Source organism: Euprymna scolopes, chromosome 39, assembly GCF_053919585.1.
Source record: "Euprymna scolopes isolate OS-2025 chromosome 39, ASM5391958v1, whole genome shotgun sequence".
NCBI classification, from domain to species: domain Eukaryota; kingdom Metazoa; phylum Mollusca; class Cephalopoda; order Sepiida; family Sepiolidae; genus Euprymna; species Euprymna scolopes.
Window position 1 is genome coordinate 58,991,674 of NC_136520.1, and position 25,695 is coordinate 59,017,368.

General features: G+C 35.1%; 1 protein-coding gene across 2 annotated transcripts in view; it reads right to left on the bottom strand.

The window, feature by feature from the left end:
• The window catches only part of LOC145263793 (polypeptide N-acetylgalactosaminyltransferase 11-like), a 77,449-nt gene that overhangs the window by 32,252 nt on the left and 19,502 nt on the right, over positions 1 to 25,695 (bottom strand). For both annotated transcript variants that reach the window (XM_080120851.1, XM_080120852.1), the window contains exons 2-5: positions 24,556 to 25,014; positions 17,103 to 17,184; positions 12,318 to 12,484; positions 5,652 to 5,776 (exon numbers count right to left, since the gene is read on the bottom strand). In XM_080120851.1, coding sequence (XP_079976977.1) covers positions 5,652 to 5,776; positions 12,318 to 12,484; positions 17,103 to 17,184; positions 24,556 to 24,964 — 783 coding nt within the window. In that variant the 5' untranslated portion in view covers positions 24,965 to 25,014. The remainder of the gene's footprint in view (positions 1 to 5,651; positions 5,777 to 12,317; positions 12,485 to 17,102; positions 17,185 to 24,555; positions 25,015 to 25,695) is intronic.

The window sequence follows — 25,695 nt, forward strand, 5'->3', positions numbered from 1 at the left end:
TTTTCTGTTTTTTTTTTACTTCGCTTATTCTTAGGTTTTCATTACACCCCCACCCCCGACCGACCACACACACCCAAAAACACCTGGGTACCCACCGATTTTTAAAATTTTGATATGAAAACAGGCTTATTTAAGCCATTTTTCATGTGTTTTTTTTTTTTTGGTTTTTATTTTTCAGAAGTTTTAACGTTCGTTTTTCTGTTTTCTTTTCTGTTTTTGTTTTTTCGATTTTTACATTTAACATTGTTCGTTTGCCTTACGTTAGTTATTTTTGTGTTTTTTTCCGATGTTTTGATCCCCCCCCCCCCACTGCCCGGGTACCTCCCCGCTTTATTTTTCAGATAAGTTTTAACGTTCGTTTTTCTGTTTTCTTTTTTACTTCGCTTATTCTTAGGTTTTCATTAACACCCCGACCCCTTCCGCCACACACACCTCCAAACACTCGGGCAACGCCGGATACCTCCTCGCTAGTATATATATATAAATATAAATTCACCTGTCATCCCGATCATTGAAAACAAGATTCAAGCAAGCAAAGATGGCCAGATAGTCCACAGAGTTTTATAATTATATAGATGATAAAGGAATATATATATATATATATATATATATATATATATATATATATATATACGTAAATTGAATAAAATCACAACCTACATGAATAGAAATTCACTTTTTTGGCGTTAAGCTCTTACAGCTGTTTCGTGAAAGGATGGACAATTACCTCTCGTCCATAGAACTGCAAATCTTCCATCCAGTCACTCCTCAGCTTACAACTATTCCCAACAAGTTCTTCAATCCGTTTTGAACACATTTATTTATATATATATATATATATATATGTATATAAATATTTATATACATATATATATATATCAATGAAAATTATTAATTTCCATTCAACAAATATGGTTTAATTTTGACAAGTTGATGTAAGCCAAATGCCATATATGAGAGGTGTTTAAAAAGTAATGCATCCTATTTTTTTATTCTGTCCAAACTGATCAGAGGTAGTTGCATATTGTATTGTTATGATGATTGAACTTATGTATTCATGATCTGAAAGTTTTGTCTCTCTGTTGCAGATACTGACAGTGTGAGAAGAAAGCAACCCTTGTCGTAGATGTGTCTCAGAAGCAGAGATGCATCATGGATTTATGGTAAATGGTGGTGACTATGTAGAAAAATAAATTCTGGAGAATAAAAGGTTGCTCACATCACACTCATCTTCATAACTATTCAACTTTTTGATTAAAAAAAAATAGGAAGGTTTACTTTTGGAATGGCTCCCGTATGACAAAGCACGCTCCAGACACCCATGCACAACCATTGTTCATTCCTGGCAAAAATGCGTTGAGAATGGTGATGACTATGTAGAAAAAAAAATTCTGGGGCACAAAAAGTCACCCGTTTTAATGGTATCATCTCTGTCTTCATAGCTCTTCAACTATTTTACTTTTGGAACGACCCTCGTATATACAAGGTATAAACCAAATACAACACTTGATGAAAAGCAAACTAAATACCAAGAGGTGCTGGGGAGCATGGTAAATCCCTACATGGACAAAAGCAATGTCTGATGCCCCCCACGTCTCCCAGCAAAATTCCGCTTCTACACATGAAGCCAAGATGACCCAGGTGTAACTGTTCAGCAATGTTCCATTACCACTTGTGGCCACTCTCTCCACCTGCAACCCTCTTGACTATTTCTTCTCTGGCATGATTGAGGCTAAGACCAACGAGCATGACCAAAACATGGTGAACTCTCTCAAGGCTACCATTGAGGAGGCATCTGCCACTATAAACAAGGACATGTCACAAAAACATGCTGATTTCATGTCTGCCTTGAGTTTTAAATACCTGAAACAATCTAATAATTGTGTCAGGCATTTAAAATAAAACAGTATTTTTTTCTCATGGCTCCCTAGCAGTGTTGATCAGACACCACCTCCTTAAAAAAAATATTTCAAATATCAGATCTAGTGTTTTGCATCATGTAATTTTTTCCACTTGACAAATATGGTTTAATACATACCATATCTATTAGTGTTAGGATAATCAATCAGAATCAGAATCTGAAATTGTAAACCTCAAGAAATTTTGGGGGTACTGGAATCAGAATAATTTGCGGTGTTTTTTTTTCTGATGCCAAAAACGATTCTTTTAATTGTTTATTTTTGTTTCAAAGTTGATTTTCCATTGCTGGTAGTAATAAAAAAATAATAAATATTTAATGATTTTAAACTCTCAATCAAATTAAAGTTTGAATATCACCCCATAAGTGTATTTTTATGTTTGTGAAAATATATGCATATATTATATGTTTTGTTATGGTAATATGAAAAATAATCTATAAATATAAAAGCGAAAATGTTTGTGTGTGTGTGTGTGTGTGTGCGTTTTTGTGTATGTCCAAGAAAGGCTTTTTTCAGAGAACCGATCGGTCGCCTCACAACTTCTTAAAACTTTTTATATCGTGCCTAAATGATATCCACGAGTTAACAACCGGGGTCGCCTCTCTATTTTATTTGCCCGACTTTGAAAAGATAAATATTCAATAATTTTCGATCGCCGCAAGCTTTTTTGTATAAAAAAAGAAGCGAACAGACTCGTGGTAAATAAAACACTGTCCCGCACTCAAAGTTAACGCCATTAACTCGTCAAAAATGGGCACCTGCCATTAAGCGTGGCACGTTTTTTTCACACTTTATTATTTTCCAACTGCGTGTCAAGGCTTCATATTTTTTTTAAAACAAACACCCGGGACACCCAGCAAACAATTTTTTTTTTTTATTTACCCAAAAACACACACACCTACAAACACCCAGGCAATGCCGGGTACCCCCCGCAGGTCTATAATATAAATCTCACCTGTCTGTTTAAATGTATGTATGTATGTCTGCTTAAAACTTTTGACAGAGGCAACGGATTTTCACAAGATCGGTATCATTCGGAAGCTCAACCCTTCGGAAGACAAATATCAAAAAATTGGCTAAAAACATTCTTTCGCCCTAAACTGGGCACTTTTCTACAGGGAGGGATCTCTTTTTTCTCTGATATTTTCGAAAGTCATCCCCTCTTTTCGATTAACTTAATTTAAATCTTTATCATTTCCGGTTTGGTGATGGACGCAACAGCAAAGATGTCACTTTTTTTACATTCTTTTTCTCCTACATGGTACGGGTACAAGCCTGTCTGCCTGCCTACTACACACACCTCCAAACACCCAGGCAACGCCGGGTACCCAGGCTAGTGTTTTATAAATGCCAACGCACTTATTATATTTTTTGTTTTATTTCTAGGGTTAAAACTTTATCTCTATACTAGCGAGGGGTACCCGGCGTTGCCCAGGTGTTTGCAGGTGTGTGTGAAAAAAAAACAGGTGCCCGTGAAAAAAAAAAAAAAAAAAGCCTTGACGACGAAAATAGTAAAGTGTGAAAAAAAAAACAGGCACGCGTTTTTGATTGACGTGACGGCGATAGGTATTCAGCAGTCAGCATTTTGTGCGGGACAGTTTTTAATGAGGTCAATAAATCAGTTTGTTTGTTTTTAAAAACCCGCTCCCCCGTCTGATATGACGAAGTCGACATTGACCAAACGTTCACTGGCTCTGGGCCTGTTATTAGAGTATTTTCGCTTTTTGTTTATACCAAAAACCGAATGTAACGCGTGCCGATGTTGGAAATGTGGAATAATTAACGTTTGAAAGTCAATACAATTAAATAGACAGGCGAGCTCCGTGGTTAAGTGTGAGATATTGCAATTTATAGATGATATAAAAAGTTTTAAGAAGTTGTGAAGCGAGCGAGCGCTTATCTGAAAGAAGCCTTTTGTGGACATCGAGGAGAAGCGTACATACATACACACATTTTCGCTTTTATATATATAAATGATATACATAGATATCTGTATGTTCAACTTTGCCGTTTCTGTTCAATATTAAAAATTATAAGTTTAAAGATAGTAGAAAAGTGAATGACATTAATTTTCTTCTTCCTAATGAAGTTATATACTTTTTATTTTGCGTGAAATGTTGTAAAAGCAAAACAATAAAAGAGAAAAAATTAGGCACAAGGCCACTCAAAAATTGGAGAGGGGGTGTCTATAGTCATGCTCGTCACTGTACCTTTGCTAGTTAAAAGTAAAACACGAGTCTGCATTTACATATTTAGAGGTTTTCAAAGAATCAGAATCAGCAATTTTAACAGAATCAGGAATTGCCCTATTATATATATATATATATATAACTACTTCATTTATTCACATAAATTTAATATACGAAAGTATAGATTTATGCGTAAACTTTAAGTATTTACTTCAAAAGTGCTCAATACGTAGGTAGAGCTAGTTAGTAATTTATAAAATATATATGTGGCGATTAAGCTACACTGAATATTCTGCGTTTCATCCAACTATAGGATTCGTCAGGCTTATGCGCCTAAGCCTGACGAATCCTATAGTTGGATGAAATGCAGAATATTCAGTGTAGCTTAATCGCCATATATATTTTATAAATTACTATATATATATATATATATATATATATATATATATACACATATGCAGACTGTTGCAGCAAAATCCCACACTTGACAAAAAGTAAACAAAATACCAGTAGGTACTAAGGAGCATGATGAAGACCTGGATGGACAAGATCACCACCAGATGATCCTATGTCTTCCAGCACAAATCCGCTCCTCCACACAAAGCCAAAACAACCCAGGTTTGACTGTTCAATAAAGTTCCTCACCACTGGTCACCGGACTTATAGCCACCGTTACCATATGACTGTAACCTCCTTGACTAATTCTTTTGTGATGTAATCAAGGCTAAAACTAACAAACATGTCCACAACGCAGTTGACTCTCTGAAGGCTGCCATTGTGGAGGTGTTCACCATTATAAACAAGGACATAGTCTCCAAAGCATGTGACTTGAAATGAGGATTTGAGACCTACATCTCACAACACTGGCGTTAAGGATTCATTTGAACACTATCCACACCTGTGTTGCATAACACTTGAAGCAAAACTACATTCCAAAACACTGAAGACAAGTTAGTCATACATTATTCAGTTCAACATATGGGATTAAATGGTAATAAACGAAAGGAACACAGGACTTTTAGAAACAAACATGTATTCAAATATATTATAGGCAAAGCGGGTTGAGCAATACCATTCCTCAATGGTTGGGCATTTGCCCACAACCTCCTTAGCCGCATGCCAATCTCTGACTCCGGGCACCGGTACTCGATACTGGAAGTGACGTCATCAGAGGAAGTGACATAATCCCATGGAGGGGCGTCTCCAACAATCTTGGTGTAGTAGCTAATGAAAAAAAAGCCTTTGGGTTGCCTCCGACTTTAGTTTATCACTTTACTGGTTGAATTCAAATACCATAATTTTAATCCATTAGTCTTTCTTATGAGCATTGCAACATGTTAAAAAGAATAAAATGTGATTCGATTTAATTCCTTCCAAAAAATACTTTGTCTGAGTCAGAATTATTTTCAAATAGCCACCATCAAAAAAAAATAAATGTAACTTAATTTTAAAAAAAAAGAGAAGCAAAACAAATTTCAAATAAATTCTAAACCAGGCAATGCCAGGTATGTACAAGTAGCAATAAATAAAATGAATAACTTACGTCACCAGTTGCCTTTGAAGCACCAAACATTCGCGCACGGATCAAACCTTCACGTCTTTTTGTTCGGAACAATTTTACAATCGGAGCATTTTTGGATAGATAATTTTGCAGGCCTTCAAGGTCAACTGCAAATTTAAATCAACAATAAATATTTATAAAAAAATGAATTGGAAAATTTTAAGGGAAAATTACTTCCCTTGTTATAAAGCTTATAGGAGAACAAGAACATATTTATGATAAGTAGCAGGAATTGGGTACTTGTACAGTTTAATCAAGACATTAAAAAATGAAAATATCGAAAAAAGTTTAAATTGTACGTATTCGTTATGAAATGAAGTTCTCCGAAAAAATTTTTTTCACTTAATTTAATCAAGTAGTTTTTTTACATAAAAAAATCAATTTATTATGAAACCGATCAAAAGGTAGCCATGCTTGGATTTTTAAGAAGAAAATCTATTATTTAAAATGGGGAGGAGGATGTTGGCACTTTAGACTGAGTTATCTTCCCGTGATATGTTTAAAAAAAAAAAAAAATATATAAATAAAATTTTTTTTAAAAATTAGAAAATTAAAAATAGTGCCCCCCAATTTAACTTTCACTATATTCATAACTGAAATATGCAGTATCTTAGCTGTGATACTAGGGTTATTTTTCCTGAGTGGATGCTATGCTCTGTGCCTGACCTTAATTTCTGCCTATGAATACAGAATACGAATTCCGAATCGCGATGAACCAGTTCTTTTAACTGGAAAAAACAAACACCTAACGGCTAGCTACGAAATCCCAATATACATTTTACCTCCAAGATGACTACCTCTGTCTAACCTGCATGCACAAAAAAACCTTACCTGAAACTCCTAATGGAGATCTGTTATTTGTAAGTAAATAACCCCTGTCTCTTGAACGCTAACAATCTGCTCCTTCCCACCAAACCGCCACAACGTTTGTAGTGGAATCTAACTTCCAGCCCCTAACCCTCACATGCTAACTGCTTAGTCATCATTAAACATCTATACATTTCTACCTCTTAAACATGCATTGGAGTTCATTCCTATTCCAGTTAGGTATTTAACAGCCAAAGTATGTACTCAGAAGCAAAGCGCACTGCATTACATAACTATGTCTCCTCCTAGACAGCTTTGCAACGATTAATACGAAACTGAACCAATGCTCCCTGATATGCTAAATGTCCATGACTCTTACTTGAAAGCTAAAATTATCTTCCCTCAATAATAGAAACAAACTTTGTACCTTCAACTTTATTTGCATCTACTAAAAACTTGCCCATATATCTATTTACCTAATTACACATGACTCAAAACTTACTGTTTTATCCGTACTATATTGCACTCGCATCTCAAACCCTCCTGATATCTAAAATATAGTTTGGGCACAACTCGTAGTTCAATTCTTAACACCTACTCACACTTTAATGTTATCCTAGACCCAAGCTAACATGAATAAAATAAAAAATATATATAAAGGGAAAGCCTCAAACCACATTATCTCCTTTCTAACAAGCCTTCTTACAATCATAGTTGCTTACATTGCATGAGCTCTACTCACCCCCTTTATCCAGTAACAATGAAATAGCAATGTCCCTAAATCACTTTGAGGAGTGTAACTATTCAGCAGATATATAACCTCTACAAACATCCCCAGTAACATTAACTAACCACGCGGGGTCACAGAAATACCTGGATTAGAACCCAGGCATGGAGCAAACCCTCTCAGTGCTGACGGACCCAGTAGATCTTCCCAGATCATCCGTCTAGAAGGAAAACTCTGAAACTAAACCAAAGGGGAGGGAGGCCTCTTCAGTCTTGGATGATAACCTTCCTAGAGCTGGTGACTCAAACAAATTACCGGTTTGCAAACCTAAATTGCTTAAGAAGTAGATAGGTTCTGTCTATCACCCAGCTTCCATACTCCTTCTTTGCCTATTAGTCAGGCGAAGAGACACTATCACAGTGATTTGACAGAAACATCCAGTGGTAGATCTTGTTTCTTGTCTAGGGCAATGAACGCCGTTTCCCCACTCCCGACACACCCCACACCTAAAACTGGGCACTTGGGAGTGCTTGAGTACCATATATGCCTAAGCAATTAGATTGGGTTGACCTTCCTCTGATGGGTTGAGGGTACCGGATTGACAGCTACTGGCTGCTGTTTCCGACTGGTAGTACAGGTGCCCTAACTCTTTGATAGCGCTTAGAGCGGCTGCTCCATCAACAGTTGTATAATATCAGGATGTTTGTAGTGCCATGTCGCGTATGGAAAGGGACCCTGCACTCATCCCCAGTGGGCTTTCCTGAGGCCACAGTCCTAGTTGAAGAAAGGTCAGCTGATGGTTTACTTGTGATGCATGTGTGATACTCTGCATAACCTCCTGTTCAGCTCCCCCATACCTAACTGAAACTACTTAAAAAAATATGATGACAGTACAATCTAAAAATAAGCTTAAACCAAGCTTAGGGTCAAACAAATCCAACTTGCTTCCTCCCTTGAGGCTTGCATTCACAAATATCCGTGGGCTTAGAACTAATTTAGCTGATGTTGAAGCATTTCTCCTAACAAATACTCCGGATATCTTAGCACTAAGTAAGACTAACCTACACTCCTCCATTCCCTCTAACTACTTTAACATGCCTGGATATCTCCCACTCTGCTGTAAGGACTCTGACAGACATATGCACGGACTTGGAGTTTATATTCGTAATACCCTTCCCTTGACTAGAGAAACAAACCTAGAATCGGATGATCAAGCCTTTATGTGCTTTAGACTAATCATGCAACACAACATTAGCTACTTTTACTTTCTCTACCGCTCTCCCTCGACCCAAGACTGCACCATAATAAACAAAGTCTCTGACAGCATAGACACAGCACTCTCCCTCGACACTAGCACACATGTACATGTATTTGGTGACTTTAATGTCTATCACAAAAACTGGCTTGGATTCTCTACTTACACAGATTCAGCGGGCAGCACAACTCATAGCTTCACTATATCTCACTCCCTATCACAAATTGTGACTTTTCCAACCCGTTTCCCTGACCAGGAAGAACAACACGCATCACTTTTAGATCTGTTTTTGACCGCAGTTCCTGATGATTGTATAACAAATGCCGACAGCCCACTTGGGAACGCTGATCATGCAGTGATAATGGTTGAAATTGCCCTAAACTCTAGAGCCAAAATTGAAGAGCCAGTGCTCAAAACAACGAGATATTATAAAAAGGCTGACTGGGAAGCCATCAGAGATCTTATTAGAGACGCCCCATGGGGAAATATTTTTTCTCTTCCTGCTGAACAGTGCACAAACGAGACCACTGAATAGTTCAAAACTGCAATCATAGCACATGTTCCCATGCGGAAATTTTATAGCAAGCCCCACTCTCCCCAATGGTTTACTTCGACTTGCGCAACTGCCATTGCTCAAAGGCAGCATGCATACCGCAGATTTAACCGACATAAGTCCAGTTCAAACAGACAGAAGTATATAGAAGCTAGAAGTAACGTTAAGAAAGAAATAGTGACAGCCAAGAGAGAATTTACGGAAACCACTAAAAAACGCATTAAAGCACAAAAACTAGGAACTCGTGACTTCTGGAAAATCTACAACAGTGTAGTAAATAATGGGCAATCAACAATTCCCCCACTAACCAACAATCACGAGGTTGTTTGCTCAGCAACCGAAAAGGCTAACATGCTTGCCAGTCAGTTTGCCTCAAACTCCACATTGGACCCTTCCAACCACCCCCTACCTGAATTTCCTATGCGGACAGATCTGAAAATCACCCCTGCTCAGGTGCATGCTATCATAAAAAACCTTGACACTTCAAAAGCATGTGGACCCGATTTCATCACAGCTGTGCTATTAAAAAAGTTCTCAGTCGAAATAGCTCCAGTTCTCTTCAAACTCTACAACAAATACCTTAATGAATTTTGCTTTCCGGGCTGTTGGAAAACTGCTTCTGTGGTACCAGTATTCAAGAATTCTGGTGAAAGAATTGACCCATTAAATTATCGCCCCATTAGCCTCCTCCCACTTTTTGCCAAAATATTTGAGACCTTAATTAACAATGCTCTAGTCCATCACCTTACAGATGCTAAACTTCTGACTAACCAACAATATGGATTTAGGCAAGCCCGTTCCACAGCAGACATCCTAACTGTAATCTCTGAACGTATATACCATTCACTGGACAAAGCGGGGGAGGGCAGAGCGGTAGCTCTAGATATATCTAAGGCTTTTGATAGGGTATGGCATGAGGGTCTCCTCAGGAAAATTAGATCATACGGTATCACTGGTAGAATACTTAACATAATTAAATCCTTCTTAGATAAGAGAAAAATCCAGGTTGTCCTCGACGGTCGTATATCTAAACAATATGATATAAATGCGGGAGTGCCCCAGGGGTCTATCCTTGGACCTCTACTGTTCCTGATATTCATAAACGACCTCCCCGACAAAATTTCCTCTGAGATGGGGATATATGCTGATGACACCACACTCTATAACAGGCACAACAGGAAAACAAATGAACACATATCTAAAGAAATGGCAGAAACACTAGAGGATGACCTCCAATCTGTAGTGGAATGGGAACAAAAATCGATGGTCACATTCAATGCCACCAAGACTAAACTGGTTTCATTCAATAATTACAAGAAACCTTCTCTACCACCTATAGCAATGGCCAACAACTCTTTATCTGAGAGTACGTCTTTCAAGCTCCTTGGCCTAACGTTCACAGGAAACATGAGTTGGAACAATTACATCGAGGGCATTGCCAGGGCCACTGCGAGGAAGGTGGGCTCTCTCTATCATGCTAGAAAACTACTAACACCCGAAAGTATCCTGTATCCCTAAAAGGCAACCATTCGCCCATGTATGGAGTATTGTTGTCATATTTGGGCTGGTGCATCGGCTACTAGTCTCTCGCTCCTTGACAAGGTTCAAAAGAGAGTCGCAAATCCGATAGGCCCTGAACTGGCATCTAAGCTTCAGCCTCTGTCCCATTGACGAAATGTTGCATCCCTCTGCCTGTTCTACAAGTATTTTAATGGTGAATGCTCTAACGAACTGCAAGCACTTGTGCCCCCACGACGTGAACACCCTCGACAGACCCGACAGTTGTTGATATCGTAAGCTGTTTCAGAATCTTTTCAGCCTAGCTTGAATTGAAATAAGAAAATTGTGTGAATTTGCTTTTATTTCATCTTGTATTCAACTTTCTAAAAAGAAGACGTAATTGTTTTAAAACAATTGTAATTTAAACGATTAGATAGAGTGAAAAACGCTATTTAAAATGATGTATAAAGAAAAAATATTATCACAAAAACTTTTTTAAAAATACATCATTTGAAGTCAAAATTAAAAATTTTCTTATCAACCTAAGAGTAAAATTTTAATTAAAAGTAAATATTAGTTTTATTTTCCTAAATCCATTGACCTGATCACAATTAATTTGTAAAACAAGGGAATAGATCAGTTTGTCATTTCTATAAATATCTTCTCTGCTCATGTTAAGAATGACTTTCAAAATAATGTTATTATTTATGAAGCCATTCTTAACATGGGGAAAAGAGAGAAAAGTTCACCTTATCTGAAAGTAAGACTTCTTACAAAGAATTACCTCCCTTGTTTTATGTAACTCTTCACAACAAGTCAATAGTGAATCACACAAAACACAAAAAAATTGATTTTTACTTTTAGTTAAAATTTTATCCAATATCAACTCAATAATTTTTCCTATTTCTTGGTTAGGATATTTATTTTAGTACTTGTACAGTTTAATTGTTATGCTGTTAAATGGTAATAAAAATGAAGGAACACAGGACTTTGAGAAACAAACCTGTATTCACATATATTGCAGGCAAAAGCAGGTTGAGCAATATCATTCCTAAACTATAGGGCATTTGCACACGACCTCCTTGGCCACGTGCCAATCTCTGACTGCCGGGCACTGGTACTCTTTACCTGAAGTGACATCATGAGATAGTCCATTAATCACATGGAGGGTGTCTCCAACATTAGTCATGACATTAAAATATGACAATATCGAAAAAAGAGTATATCGTATGTATCCGTTTTGGACTGAAGATCTCTGAAAAAAATTTACTTAATTTGATCGAGCAGTTTTTTTTTTTTACAGCAGAAAAACACATTTTTATGAGAGCGCAATGAAGGTAGGCATCTTTGAATTTTTTGAACACGCCATGGGGAGATAACTCAGTTTTAAGCGCCGACACTCCCTCCCCATTTTTAATACTAGCTTTTCTTCCTAAAAATCAAAACATGACTACCTTTTGTATCATAAGAAATTGTTTTTTCACTACTTGATCAAATTAAGTGAAATTTTTTTTCGGAGAACTTCATTCTATAACAGATACGTACAATATAACCATTTTTCGATATTTTCATTCTTTAATGTCTTGATTAAACTGTACAAGCACCTTTATTTTTGCTTGATATCTAAATATATCAATTTGGAAATGCGATTTTCATAAATATCTTTAGGTGTATAAGCACCCCAACAGATACAGAAGGAGGAAGAAGGACAAAAACAAAAAACAACTGTCTCTACTTTATACAAAAGAAGATAAAATAATTGTGTGGTGAGAGTAAAGAGAAAACAAAATAAAAAAAATGTCTTACTCAGTGAACTGGTATCATCGACCAATATGATTTCATGAAGCATTTCCTTTGGCGAACGATCAATAACGCTGTGCACAGAGCGAAGCAACGTTGTCAAGTGTTCATTATAAAAACAAATTATAACACTGGCTGATAGCAAGAAAGGCTGGTAGGATTTTTTCTGGCATCTGGAATTAAGAAGATAAAGAAAAATGAATAACATTTGTGACTAACGGAGGTGGGGGAGCTTGCTCGGTCATAAAATACACTTAAATATATTTTAATTCATGCAGATTTCATATTTCTTATTACGAAGTCAGTTCTCTATTGAATATTATATTGTACCTAATATTTCTGATTTCAAAAGTTAAAAACAATTACTTGAGTGCAAGCAGCTAGGATCGAAACTGAAACATTTAGCGCTCCTAACTCTAACCCAATTCTCTATTGAATATTATATATAAAAAGATTTAAAAAGTTAAAAAAATATGATGTTGGTATCCATCAGCTAGAATCGAAACCAAAACATTTAGTGCTCTAGACATTTTCCCTACCGTTTGAGCTATCGACAGATAGATAAAAAAGATTTAAAATTAAACCAATTCTAGCTATGGTATTGAATTTGCACATGCGTAAAACTAATAAAAATATGTCGGCAAGTTGAAAGGAACATTTTTGTATTTCAACTTACACATGTTATTCATTCATCCAAACAAAGATTTTACTCATAATAAACAGTTTTTGGTGTATGATTACTATTTCAGTGCTATGTGTGTAGAACTGGAACCTCCTTCACTTGTCCCAATTCACTGAGTAACCGTCTGTCTTGTAATATCACCTGTTTAGCGTCTAAACAGCCAAAGCTCTCCTAACCCACACCTCCACGCAACCTGCTTCATATTACATTTATCCACGTGAATTTCGCGAGATTACACGAGACCGTTTCTGTTAAATATCACAGGCGCCATCTTGCTTTTTCTTTCCCCTGTCCAACGTGCATGACAGGCAGACACGTGGGCGCTTCACAGGTAGGTCATGTGTATGTCCGTTTCTATTTTCCCCACAATGTGACCAGTAGTTTAAGAGTTTACCTGCTAAATATTTACGTACAGACACACACACATCTACTGTTTTATTTATATAGACTAAAAGCTATAGCTGTGTAAGTATTAGATTTTACATATCAACAACATATTTCTAAGATTAAATGTTAATATGATTTGTCAGGTGAAAAGATTGGTGGGGATATGATATTAGGATTAGCTGAAGCACTCCATAAAGCAGTGGTTCCCAACCACTGTGCCGTGGCACATTAGTTTGCCGTGGAATGATTACTGGTGTGCCGAAAGAGATAATAACACAAAGCAATTTAATTTCATTTTGTTTAATAAAGAAATTTATGAAATTTAAGAAATAATGAGAGCGCTCAATTCAAAATTGCTGAATTTCCTGGAATCTAAACGTTTTGAGTATATTAATTGGTAAGTTTTTTTTGTTTTTTTTTATGGTTTATATTAATGATGAAACAATTCATCAAATCTCAGGAGTTTTTCAAAGTATTGGGAATTGGCATCGGAGCTGAATAATTCAGACTCACTATCGATGCCAAAACGATACCAACTATTGATATATGTGAATAAAAATTCTCCTTATATATCGTTTTTGTTTTTTATTATTATTTTACTAGCCTGGGTGCCTGGCATTGCCCGGGTGTTTATAGGTGTGTGTTGAGCAAAAAAAAAAATGTTGTAGTAGGCAGGCAGGCTTGAACCCGTGACGCAAAGGCAGAAAAGAAAATGGAGATGTGTGTAAGGGTGTTGGCTGAGCAAAAAAAAAAAAAAAAAAAAAATAGGAGTAGTAAGCAGGCTCGAACCTGTGACACGCCAGAGGAAAAAGAGGTGAAGAAAGGCAAACGGTCTTATCAATACGCCTACCACAATTGTGACATCATGGACGGTCGAAATAATGTCTTTTATGTGACGTCGTTGATGCGACTTTTGAATGACTTGCAAAAATGTCAGTGGAAAAACCGACCCTCCCTGTAGAAAACTGACCAGTTGAGGATGAAGGAATTAATGTTTTTGGCCAATTTTTTTTATATTTGTCGTATGAAGGGTCACGCTACAAAAGGATATCGATCTTGTGAAAATCCGTCGCCTGTCAAAAGTTTTAGGCAAACATACATACATATATAAATTTAAACAGACAGGTGAGATTTATATTATAGATTATTGCAAAAAGGCTTCATGATTAAAACATATTTATTTTTTTGTGACAGGTGTGCCACAAAAATTTAAAAGAACTCAGTAGCGTGCTGCCATGTAAAAAAAGGTTGGGAATCACTGCCCTAAAGTAAAAGTTCCTGCTTCCCCAACTGTACTGACATGCAGAAGTTCAAGTGCAACGTGAACCGACATCTTGCTGACCAAATCCCAACATAGTGACCCAGTAGTTGCTGCCCCTGATAGTAGCCCCCTACACCAAAGTGGCAATGCGCCTTGTTTGGGGTGAAAATATAATAAAAAAAAATTTTTTTTTAAAACTCTTCCTCAATGTGGTAGAGGTGGTGGTAACATGGTAATGTCAGAGGTACTAGGATAACAGGGGTCTTGTGAAATTCCAAGAGGAGTCGGTATCAAGCGCCGTCATTCTCTGGCTATCTCTGCCCCTGCATGTGAAAAGGAAAGATTAGCAGATTAGCAGAATCGCAAATTAATGGAATCATTCCTGCAGGTTAATGAATATGGTCACCCATCTAAGTATGACAAGTTATAATGTCACTTAGCTATATGTAGCTTAGTTATTTATGTTATTTAATTATATACATGTGTATTATATAGTGTATTTTGTTACTAATTTTTAATATGTACTGTACAAAAATTTGCTTAGACCCCCGCCATACGGCGATTTCACCAACCCCGGAATGGATTAATGCCGTATCCCAGGGTTCTACTATAGTCAGTTAACATACTTCTGAATTTCTGGTGTAGCACTACTGGAAATAATGACAAGGCCAATCAGATCCTTTCCTTTTTTTCCTCTCACGCCCATATTTGCATGTGCTCATTTTTTTATTACGTTTTTCTGATCTTTCTTTTTTTTTATTTAATAATCATTGAAAAGTTTTTTTGATCTTATTTTAATCAAGAATTATTGAAATTATTAGTTTTTTAAAGAATTATTGAAAACATGTTTCAAGCTCATCTTTTTTTAAAGAATTATTTAAAATATCGGTATCATTATTTTCATGGCAAGTGCTCGGCTGAGCTCCAATCTATGGTTCCCTCTCACCAGACTTTCATAAGAAACACCGGTCTAGCAGAAAACACTATCACTAATTTCCCCCACTCTTTATCTGTGCCTAAACCTAAACGTAGATTCCATGAACAAAGCTTCTTTCTTAGAACTGCACACCTGTGGAATTATCTTCCGTTTTCCTGCTTTCCAGCTGACTACAATATGGTTGTCTTCAAGTCTAATGTAAACAAGTTTTTGATGAACCGTTCCATATAAGTTAACAAATTTACCGAATTTCCATTGTTAACGATTACTATATTGTCCAATTTCTACTGTACACTCTTTAACCCTTATCCTCGTGTGGCCTCTTGGCCTTGATAAGTGGTGATGTCTATGTAAAAAAAAACCACTCATTTTTTTTTTTTAAAGAATTATTAAAAAAATTTTTTGAAATATTTTTAAAACTATTGTTCTATTGAGTTCAATAATTTTATACTTTTATAAACATGTATTTATTATATAAATTCAAATAAAAAGCCTTTAAAATTAAAAAAAAACTTTATTTTTATAACTTCATAAACATATTTCTTTTAAAATTTCAAATAAAATAAAAACTTAAAAAAAAAAAGTTGTTATTAAAAATGCAAATAAAGACTAATTGACTTATTTTGTATACTTTTGTTAATTTTTATTGTATTTTTTTCAATAATGTCATTTTCTTCTATTTCATTTCAATAAATCGCTTCGCAATAGAAATACTGAAGAACAATAAAAGTGAAGGATTTGCCTTGTCACTGCTTCTGGCAGCAGCCACATGGGAAGTTAGGAAGTATGTTAGCTGACTATAATTGGATTTTTAAATAATCCTTGCTATTGAAAGTTTGCAACTATAGCAGTATTCCGACTCAGACCACTTCTGTCATTATTAACCATCAAACTGTTACCACTCTCAACTAGAGGAAGAGTCGAATAAGGATTTGGTGAAAATTCAAGCAGAGTTGGTATATGAATCCATTGTCGTTTGTTGCTGCATGTGGCAAAATGAAGAATTGTAAATCAATGGAATCAACCCTGCAAGTTGATGAATATGGTCACTCATCTAAATATGACAAGGCTTAATGTCACTTAACTTCAGTGATCTTTTTTTTTTCTTATTTTTTTTTATTCAATTTTCACCCCAAACAAGGCACAGTGCCACTTTGAAGCAGGGGGCTACTATCAGGGACTTAATTAGCGGGGTCATTATGAAGGGAGATGAGTAGAAAGATGTTTGTTAACATTACACTTGAACTTCTGCATATCATTGCAGTTGGGAAAGCAGAATCCCGGAAGGGAGTTCCAAATCTGATGAGAAACTTGACCTCAACAAATGTTTTATGTTAACTATTGTTCATCCAGAGCACTGCTCGTCAAGAATATACCAACTTTGTGGGGATTTCTTTTTCTTGTTTTTGCTTTTGTTGTTTGTTGTTTTTGCAGTTTAGCTGGACATACATACACACAGGTAATTGTCTTTTATATAATAAAAGACGGGGGTTATTATATAAGAAATAATTTTTAAATACTTACGCTTGATTACGAGTGTCAGGAATATTTCGATGGTAACCAAGTCTCTCACTTATGAGGACATTGAAAGAATATAATTGGTAACCTGTAAAGAAATAAAAATAAAAAAAAATTTTTTTAAATGTTTAAAAAAAATTTTTTTTTTAAATTTGTAATGATTTTATCTTATTAAACTTCATCTGTAATATAACTCCTGGCAAGAATTTCGGTTTCCCAAATTTATCAATTTATTTACTAAATTGCTAGGTGAAAGTAGAGAATAGTTAACAAAGACCCGTCTCTCCATCTTAAGAACAGCTTTCTAAATAATGATAATATTCTAAATAAATATATAAATAATAAATAAATAATAATATATAAATAATAATAATATTATTTCAGCACAGTCACTAAACTCCAGAAGATTATTCGGAAAGTTATTCTTAACATGAGAAATGAGTGGGGGTGGGCTTTGTTAACTATTCTGCACTTTCACTTACTTGTTTATTCACTCTGGAGCGGTTGGTCCAGTTCCATCCAGAAAATTTGCTGGCAAATTGAATGAATGCTTACCAGACATGATGGTCCACTGCAGTAACACAGACAAGTGTTAACCCCACACAATTCCAACGGCAAAGCCCATATAGGCAAGGACCCAGGATCAACTCGGAATCGTATTTCACTATTCTGGGCCAGCTTTTCAGCCGACTATCACATTCTTTTTTTCCAACACTCAGGAAGAGCTAGTGGCACTTTCACTTAACAATTTAATAAATGAACAACAAATTAAATTTTTTTTATTATAATTATTTGGATTGTTTGGACTATTATTCTTATCTTGGTTGTTTCTTTCACAATGTTTCGGCCGATGTAACCTCTGACCGTCTTCAGCTGCATTCACACTAGATGTTATTGGTGAATGGTGAAAAATGTTTGTTTTTATTTGTTTCTTCAGCGAACACAGCACTTAGAAATTCAAAATGCAAATAGTGCCAAGTTTATTTCTTTTTTAATAAATCCAGGTCGGTTTTGTTTTTTTTTTTGGTATGATGTTTATATATTTTTGAGATCAGGATTGATGATTATTTTTTTGTAATATTTGAATTGTTCAAAAAAAAAATCTATAATATAAATCTCACCTGCCTGTTTAAATGTATGGATGAATGTATGTTTGTATGTCTTGCAAAAAAGTGGAAATGTGTGTATGTTTGTGTGTGTGTGTGTGCACATTTTTTTTTCATATGTCCGCCAAAGGCTTCTTTTAGGGGGACGCTCGGGGAAGGGGGAGTCACTGTTTCTTAGAACTGTTTATATACTCCCTAGATTATAATATCTACAATTTGCGAAAGGAGGTCGTCTGTATCTTTTATTTCAGTGACTTTTATGTTACAAAATTTGCGCTGTGATTTCATTTCTCTACTACTATGGCATGATGTTCGACCTAGAAAACCACACATTGACGTTTGTTTAACAACCTACTTTTTTAAACATTTAATTTTTACCATTATCACTTCTCTGCCCTTTTAGTGTCGTGGCTTGGGGTTTGAGCCTACTTCCCTATCTTACTTTTTTTCTTTTACACCAAAAAACATGCGAGCAACCTCACTAGTCTATAATACAGGGTGGCCCATAAGTCACTTTACATTTTAAAAATTCAATAACTTTTTTTCTATTAATATATTTTAATTTCTCTTTTCAGAATTATAAAATAGAATCTTTGGAAATTTTTTGTATAGATAAGTTTACAACAGAACAACAAATGAGGATAATTGAATTTCACTTTGAAAATGGATGGTCAATTGTTGCAATGCAAAGATCTTATATGCACCATTCCAATGTTCAATATCCTCTTAAAAGATATGCTATTGAATTTGTTCAACCTCAGTTAGTAAACATGCCAGGGTATTGGTGGCAAATAAAATGGAGCAACTGCACATACAGCTAGAGAAACAGTGCAGTTGTTAACTGTGATGTTTCAGGATCGAAAAATCTCTTGAAATTTCGATTTTGAATGGCCTCCACGTTCATCTAATTTGACAGAACTAGACTTTTGGCTTTGGGGATATCTTAAAAAACAAATTGTATGCAAATAAGCCTCGAAGCATCCAAGAACTTAAGGCAAACATATGCAGGAAATTCTTTCCCTACAACTTCCGATGTTAAGAACTGTCATAAAGAAAGAGCTCGATTTTGCAAAGCCGAGAATGAAGGATTATCTTTCGTAATTAAGTCAGAACAAATTTCCACACTATAAACTGTGTAATAAAAAAAGAATTAATTAAATACAATCATTCAAGAAAAGGTCATTTGATTTTCAAACTGCAAAGTGACTTATGGGCCACCCTGTATAAATCTCACCTGTCTGTTTAAATGTATGTCTGAACGTATGTATGTATGTTTATATGTCTTGCAAAAACTTTTGACAGAGGCGACAGATTTTCACGAGATCGGTATCCTTTTGAAGCTCAATCCTTAGAACGACAAATATCGAAAAATTGGCCAAAAACATTAATTCAGTCATCTTCAACTGGACAGTTTTCTACAGGGAGGGTCGGTTTTTTCGCTGACATTTTTTGCAAGTCATTCAATCCTTGCTTCCACGACATCGCATAAAAGGCATTATTTCAACTGCCTGTGACATCACAACCATGGTAGGCACACCGGTAAGGCCGTTTGTTTTGTTTTTTTCACCTCTTTTTTCTCTTGCGCGTTGCGGGTTCAAGCCTGCTTACTACGCCTGCTTTTTTTTTGTTTTTTTTGCTCAACCAAGACCCCTACACATACCTCCACTTTCTTTTCCGCCTTCGCATCATGGGTTCAAGCCTGCCTGCCTACTACAACATTTTTTTTTTTTGCTCAACACACACCTCCAAACACCCGGGCAATGCCGGGTTCCCAGGCTAGTAAAAAATAAAAGAGCATTTTTCACCATTCACCAATAACATCCAATGTGAATGCACCCAAAGACAGTCAGAGGCTACATTGGCTGAAATGTTGTGAGAAAAACAACCAAGATGAGAACAATAGTCCGAAGAATCCAAATAACATGAAAAAATAATTATCAATCGTCATCTAAAAAATATACAAACATCATACCAAAAAAAAAATTAGGATAAAATTTGGCAATCCATAACGGTAAGAGACCCAAAATTGGAAGTCTTTAATATCAGGAACTGAATCTGACTGGACAACATTTGCTGCAAACTTTGAGTTGAGGATTCTTCTGGTTTGCCAAAGAACATATACGGAGAAAAGTGAGTTGCATATATTGGTGGGTATTTTAGCTAATATAAATATTAATTAAAATACTTGTGCGACCTGTGGAAATTCCAGCATCTTTCATATGTAATATATTGCTGCTGGGTATTCTGTGGATGTTCAGCGTGAATGGAGACCCCCCCCCCCCCCGCGATATATTATTGTAGCCCTTTTGTTAAAACTGTAAAAAATATTATCCAAATAATCTGGTTAATGTAGTGCCAGAATATATTTGGTTATTATGTTTTATGTCCAATATCCTTATAGGAATCTGTGACATATTTCCAATGTATGGACAACTGGTGCAAATGAAAACCCCCACAATATCATGATACCATCTTTAGACAGAACAGATACTACCTTTGGATCCTAGCCAGAAGACCAAGAAAGTGTATTTTAGTTTCATTTACAAGCCAAAAACGACATTATTTATCATTTATTTTTATCTGAATTTATTATTTTTTACATTGCGTCTTTGGTGATCGGAAGACCATATTTATTGGAGGGGGGGGGGTTAGGGTTAGCATGCTGCAAACATTAAATCAATGTATCTATATATAGTGATGGGACGATTCCAATATTTTTTCCGATTCCGATTCTTTATAAATCTCTAAATATTTAACTATAAAAGTCTTATTTTGTCTCGATTACCGTAAAAACACATCTTAAATGTGCATGTATTTTCTCAAACATAAAAACACACTTGTGGGAGGGTGATCTTGAGAGTTTAGTCTTACTGGAACTTTAAATCAATAAATATTTATTATTCTATTATTGCTACAAGCAGTGGGAGATATTTTTTTCTAAACCAACATCAAATAAAAAAAAAGATAATTTAAGGACTCAGTTTTGGCATCGGAAAATAGGCTCAAATTTTTTGGATTCCAATACCCCAAAAGGCTCCGATTTTTTCCGATTCCTGATTCCGATTAATCGCCCCAACACTACTATGTACCAATTTCATGTTCATGGTATGTTGTGCCAAAAAGCATATAGAGAGGAGGATGAGTTACATATATCTATGGGTATTTTAGTTAATACAAATATTAATTAAAATACTAGCAGGATCTTACTTCACTTTTAAAATGAAGGAAATATCGAATAAGGAGAATCCCAGACTCAAAATTCACAACAAACAGTGTCTGATCAAATTCAATTCCTGATATTCAACTTCATCTGTAATATAACTTCCAGTGAGAGGTTCAGTTCTCCAAATTTATTACTTATTTATTAAATTGTTAGGTGAATGTACAGAATAGTTAACAAAGACCTCACTCTCTCCATGTTAAGGATGGTTTTCTAAATAATAATCCTATTATTTCAGCACAGTCAGTAAAGTTATTTAAAAAAGTTATTCTTAACAGGATAGGGAAGGGATTTGTTAAATATTCTGTACTTTTACTTATCGATTTCATAAATAAATTAATATAAATCTTGGCAAACCATAATATTCAAAGACACAAAATCAGAAGTCTTTAATTAACTGGAATTCTTACTGAGACGAGTAATTTTGTATTATTTATCTGTTTATTTATTTCGGACTATTATTCTCATCTTCTTCTTGTGATTTTCAGGTGGTTACTGTCATTTCTTGACAGGAACAGACACTGGTGGGAATTGGCATGAAAATTGCCTGTCTTTGATTATTGGGCACTGTCATTGAGTGGCTGGCACTGTCATTGAGTGGCTGGCACTGTCATTGAGTGGCTGGCACTGTCATCCATAGTGGGCATTGCTCTTATAAGTTGGTTACTATCACCATCATGGCACTGGCGTTTCAAATCTATTAGTGTTGGTTTTGGGCATTAACTGCTGTTTTGAGGTGGTTACTTGCGGTTATTGGTGTTTACCCATGGTCACTAATGGGGGACTAGCTGCTTTAACAACTGTTGTTCGATGGTCAAAACCATCACTCAAGGCGTTTATGACCAATGTCATGTTTTGTTCCAAGCTTGAGCAAAAGCAAGTAGCACCCTATTCTAATTTCTATGCAATCCTAATTTGCTGTGTCTACGTAGATGTTTTTGTACTTATACAGAATACGGACCATATTTTTTAGCTATGATGTTCAATTTAAATGTAAGATTATATGGCATTGTTTTTGTAGAAAAACGTTAGTTGAAAGTCCACAAGAGTTATAAAAAAAAAAAAAGCTTTCATTATAATTTTAGCACAGTCCATATTCTGCACGAGTACCCATTTGCGAAGTAATAAGTGATGATGACAACGACTACTATGATATCGTTTTATTAAATTATTGGGTGAAAATACAGAATAGGTTTAAATCGTGCAGTATGCAAATAAAAGATATTGCATAACTAATTTTGTATCAGCATTTTTTTTTTTTTTTCTGTCTAAGAGTTCTGTTGAAGCAGCCCTCCCCCCTCCCCCGCCTTTAATCTGTTTCGAAAAGATCTACTTTCACAAAATTTTAACCGGACTCTTCTGTTTTAATTGTAAATGTAAAGTAATTTTAATTGAAATTTAGGTTTATTTGGAAAAAAAAAAAAAGATCTTGTTAGGTTCAAATTACCCGATTGTTTATTGTTAGAGGATGCCATTTTGTTTACTGCGTGAGAGGTATATTATTTAATTGATTGGAATTCTTATTGAGATGAGTAAATAGTATTATTTATTTACTTATTTATTTATTTATTGCGGACTATTATCCTCATCTTTTTTAGTTGTTGTTTCACAATGTTCCTATCCCATCGAGGTTAACTAAATACAAATATATATATATAGTCCTAGCGATCATACAAGAAGTTACCAACATTAACTTTATTGCCAAAATATTCCTTTCCTGAACATTTTTGCTTTATCACTTTCATGACTCTCGTGCTAAACCAGCACATGACGCACAAATAAAAATACATCAACACAATAACATCATTCGCCTTTCTTATAATTGTTAAATAAAAAGTCATTTATTGAACTTTTAAAATTCGCCTTCATCTTAATCCCATTTCTGACAACCTTTTATTTTTTTTTATTTTTGTTGGAGATTGGGAAACATTTACCTATGCTCACATCACGACTGTGATACAAGGCATCGGTGAATGTCGACCAAGCGCCTTACAGTTCTTCCATTTTAGACTTGGATTGAAAGTCAATTCAAGGAGCTTGTTAAAACATGAATTCCTTGATAATTTTAATTGCAGTTAACAAAGTGATCTCGGTCATGGGAGGAGTAACAATGAAATGGGAACCAGAACAAGGTAAGATATTAAGTTGAATTGATTGAACAATTAATGTTAAATGAATTTTATCAGTTATCTAGAATACCCGTCTTAGGACGCATAAAATTAATCTCCCGAGCCTCCACCGCCTGTAACAGAACAATTTTCAACACTTTTATGCCTAATTATAATGATTAAAATCAAAATATAATGTTACAAAACCTTATGCATAGCATCCCTTTTGATCAAAATCCATTACATGATTTTGATTTTAGAAAATGCCTAAAATTACCAAAAAACAATTAAAATCAACTTGAATGATGTGTTAGTTAATAATTTACAGTTTAAATATTTTTGGCATTTTCCCAATCAGCTCCAATCAGTTTTAATTTAGAAAGACATTTTTCTAAGAGAAAGACATTGAGTGTGCAAGGTAGGCAGGCTGGCAAAAGTGCATTGAGAATGGTGGTGACTATGTAGAAAAATAAATTCTGGAGCAGAAAATATTGCTCTCTTTTATGGTACCACTCCAGTCTTTGTAGCTCTTCAACGTTTTAGATTTTAAGCTAAAAGAAGGAGGCCTTACTTTGGAACGACCCTCATAAAATCAAAAGAAAGATATTGAGTGTACAGGGGGAGGGGCAGGAAGTCATTCTTTGATGAAAAAAAAAAAATCATCTAATTCCCCTACCCTCTTCATGAATCGTTTGAAGTCTTAACCTTCACAGTAAAAATTAACATTTTCAGAGAGAACAGTCATGCGAGAGAAAAGGAAGGCAAGGTAAGACAAGATTGAGGGAGGGAAAGGAAGAAAGAAAAAAATATGAAAAAAAGAAAATATATAAAGTCTGAGAGAAAGAGGATGAAAGAGAATTAAAAAAAAAAACTATCAAATAGTGATAACAAAATAAGAATGCCTGCCATATAAATATCACTTTGGTCACTAGGTATTCTAGTAGCTTTTTTTAAATTTTTTTTTTTTTTTACAAATTTTAAATTAAATCAAAATAAAACAAAATAATAAAAAAAGCAATTCTGACCATTGTTTCTTTTGTCCTCTTCCTGTTGTGTTCTTATAAGTCCAATCATATTCAATTGCGTTTCGTTTTGAGTCACGGATTTATCTAACGTTTTTTTCCGTTTCCACGCTTTCTCTTCCATCAGTTTCTTTGTTTTTTCCTGTAGTTCCAGCTTTTCATGATCTGCATCTTCCAACAATGGATTTTGTACTCTATGTTTTTTTCCAGCTTTTTTGCTGTTGTCATTGTTGGGTTCATTCAAACGTTTCTCTACCATTTCCTCCGACGGAGGAGTGAAGACAATCTGGGGTACAATCCGGATTCGTTTCCTTTCCGTCAGGTCGTTGCTGAGAAAATACTGCAACATTATGACAAACATGACGATGACCAATAATAAACAGATCCATTGTCGTTTTCTGGGAAGCCACATTCTTTTAAAAGCATTTATTTTTAAATGGACAAAATATTAATTCATGCAATCTGAAAAAAAAAAAAAAAAATAGGTATTTATAGCAGAAATAGACAAAATAGGGCGCACAAATTCATGAAACTTATATATTATATATATATATATATATATATATATATATATATACATATATATATATATAGATCTATATATCTATATAAGTGAGTGTGTGTGTAAGGACATTTATCAACCTATATACTCAATGAATTTTTGATCTACAGACTTGAAATTTGATATATAGGGTATTCAGACACGTGGAAAACTTTTTAATCGGGTTTTCATCTTGCAATGCGTTGCAATATTTTTGACTCATAATGGGGGCATGGTCCCTCACAGTTGGGAGATTCTATTTATAAATGCTGCTGCTAGAAACTAACAAATCAAATTAATTCACGTTCTGCTATCAATCAATCAGAAACCAGAATTGCTCCATAAAGATTAAACTTTTTTAGCAACCTTGCACATATTTTTTTTTCATGTCAACACGAGGATCTTTTGCTCTTTGGATGCAAAATTATAGAGTCTGGAACCTGTACAGAACAGCTGTCTGCTGAGAGTTTGTCATCTCCAGGACTTGTATAGAATAACTACCAATCGGAAACTCTCCTGAAACTAAACATGGCTTACAACTCGAGATAGGGTATTCAGACATGTGGAAAACTTTTTAATCTGTTTTTATCTAAAAGGGCTGC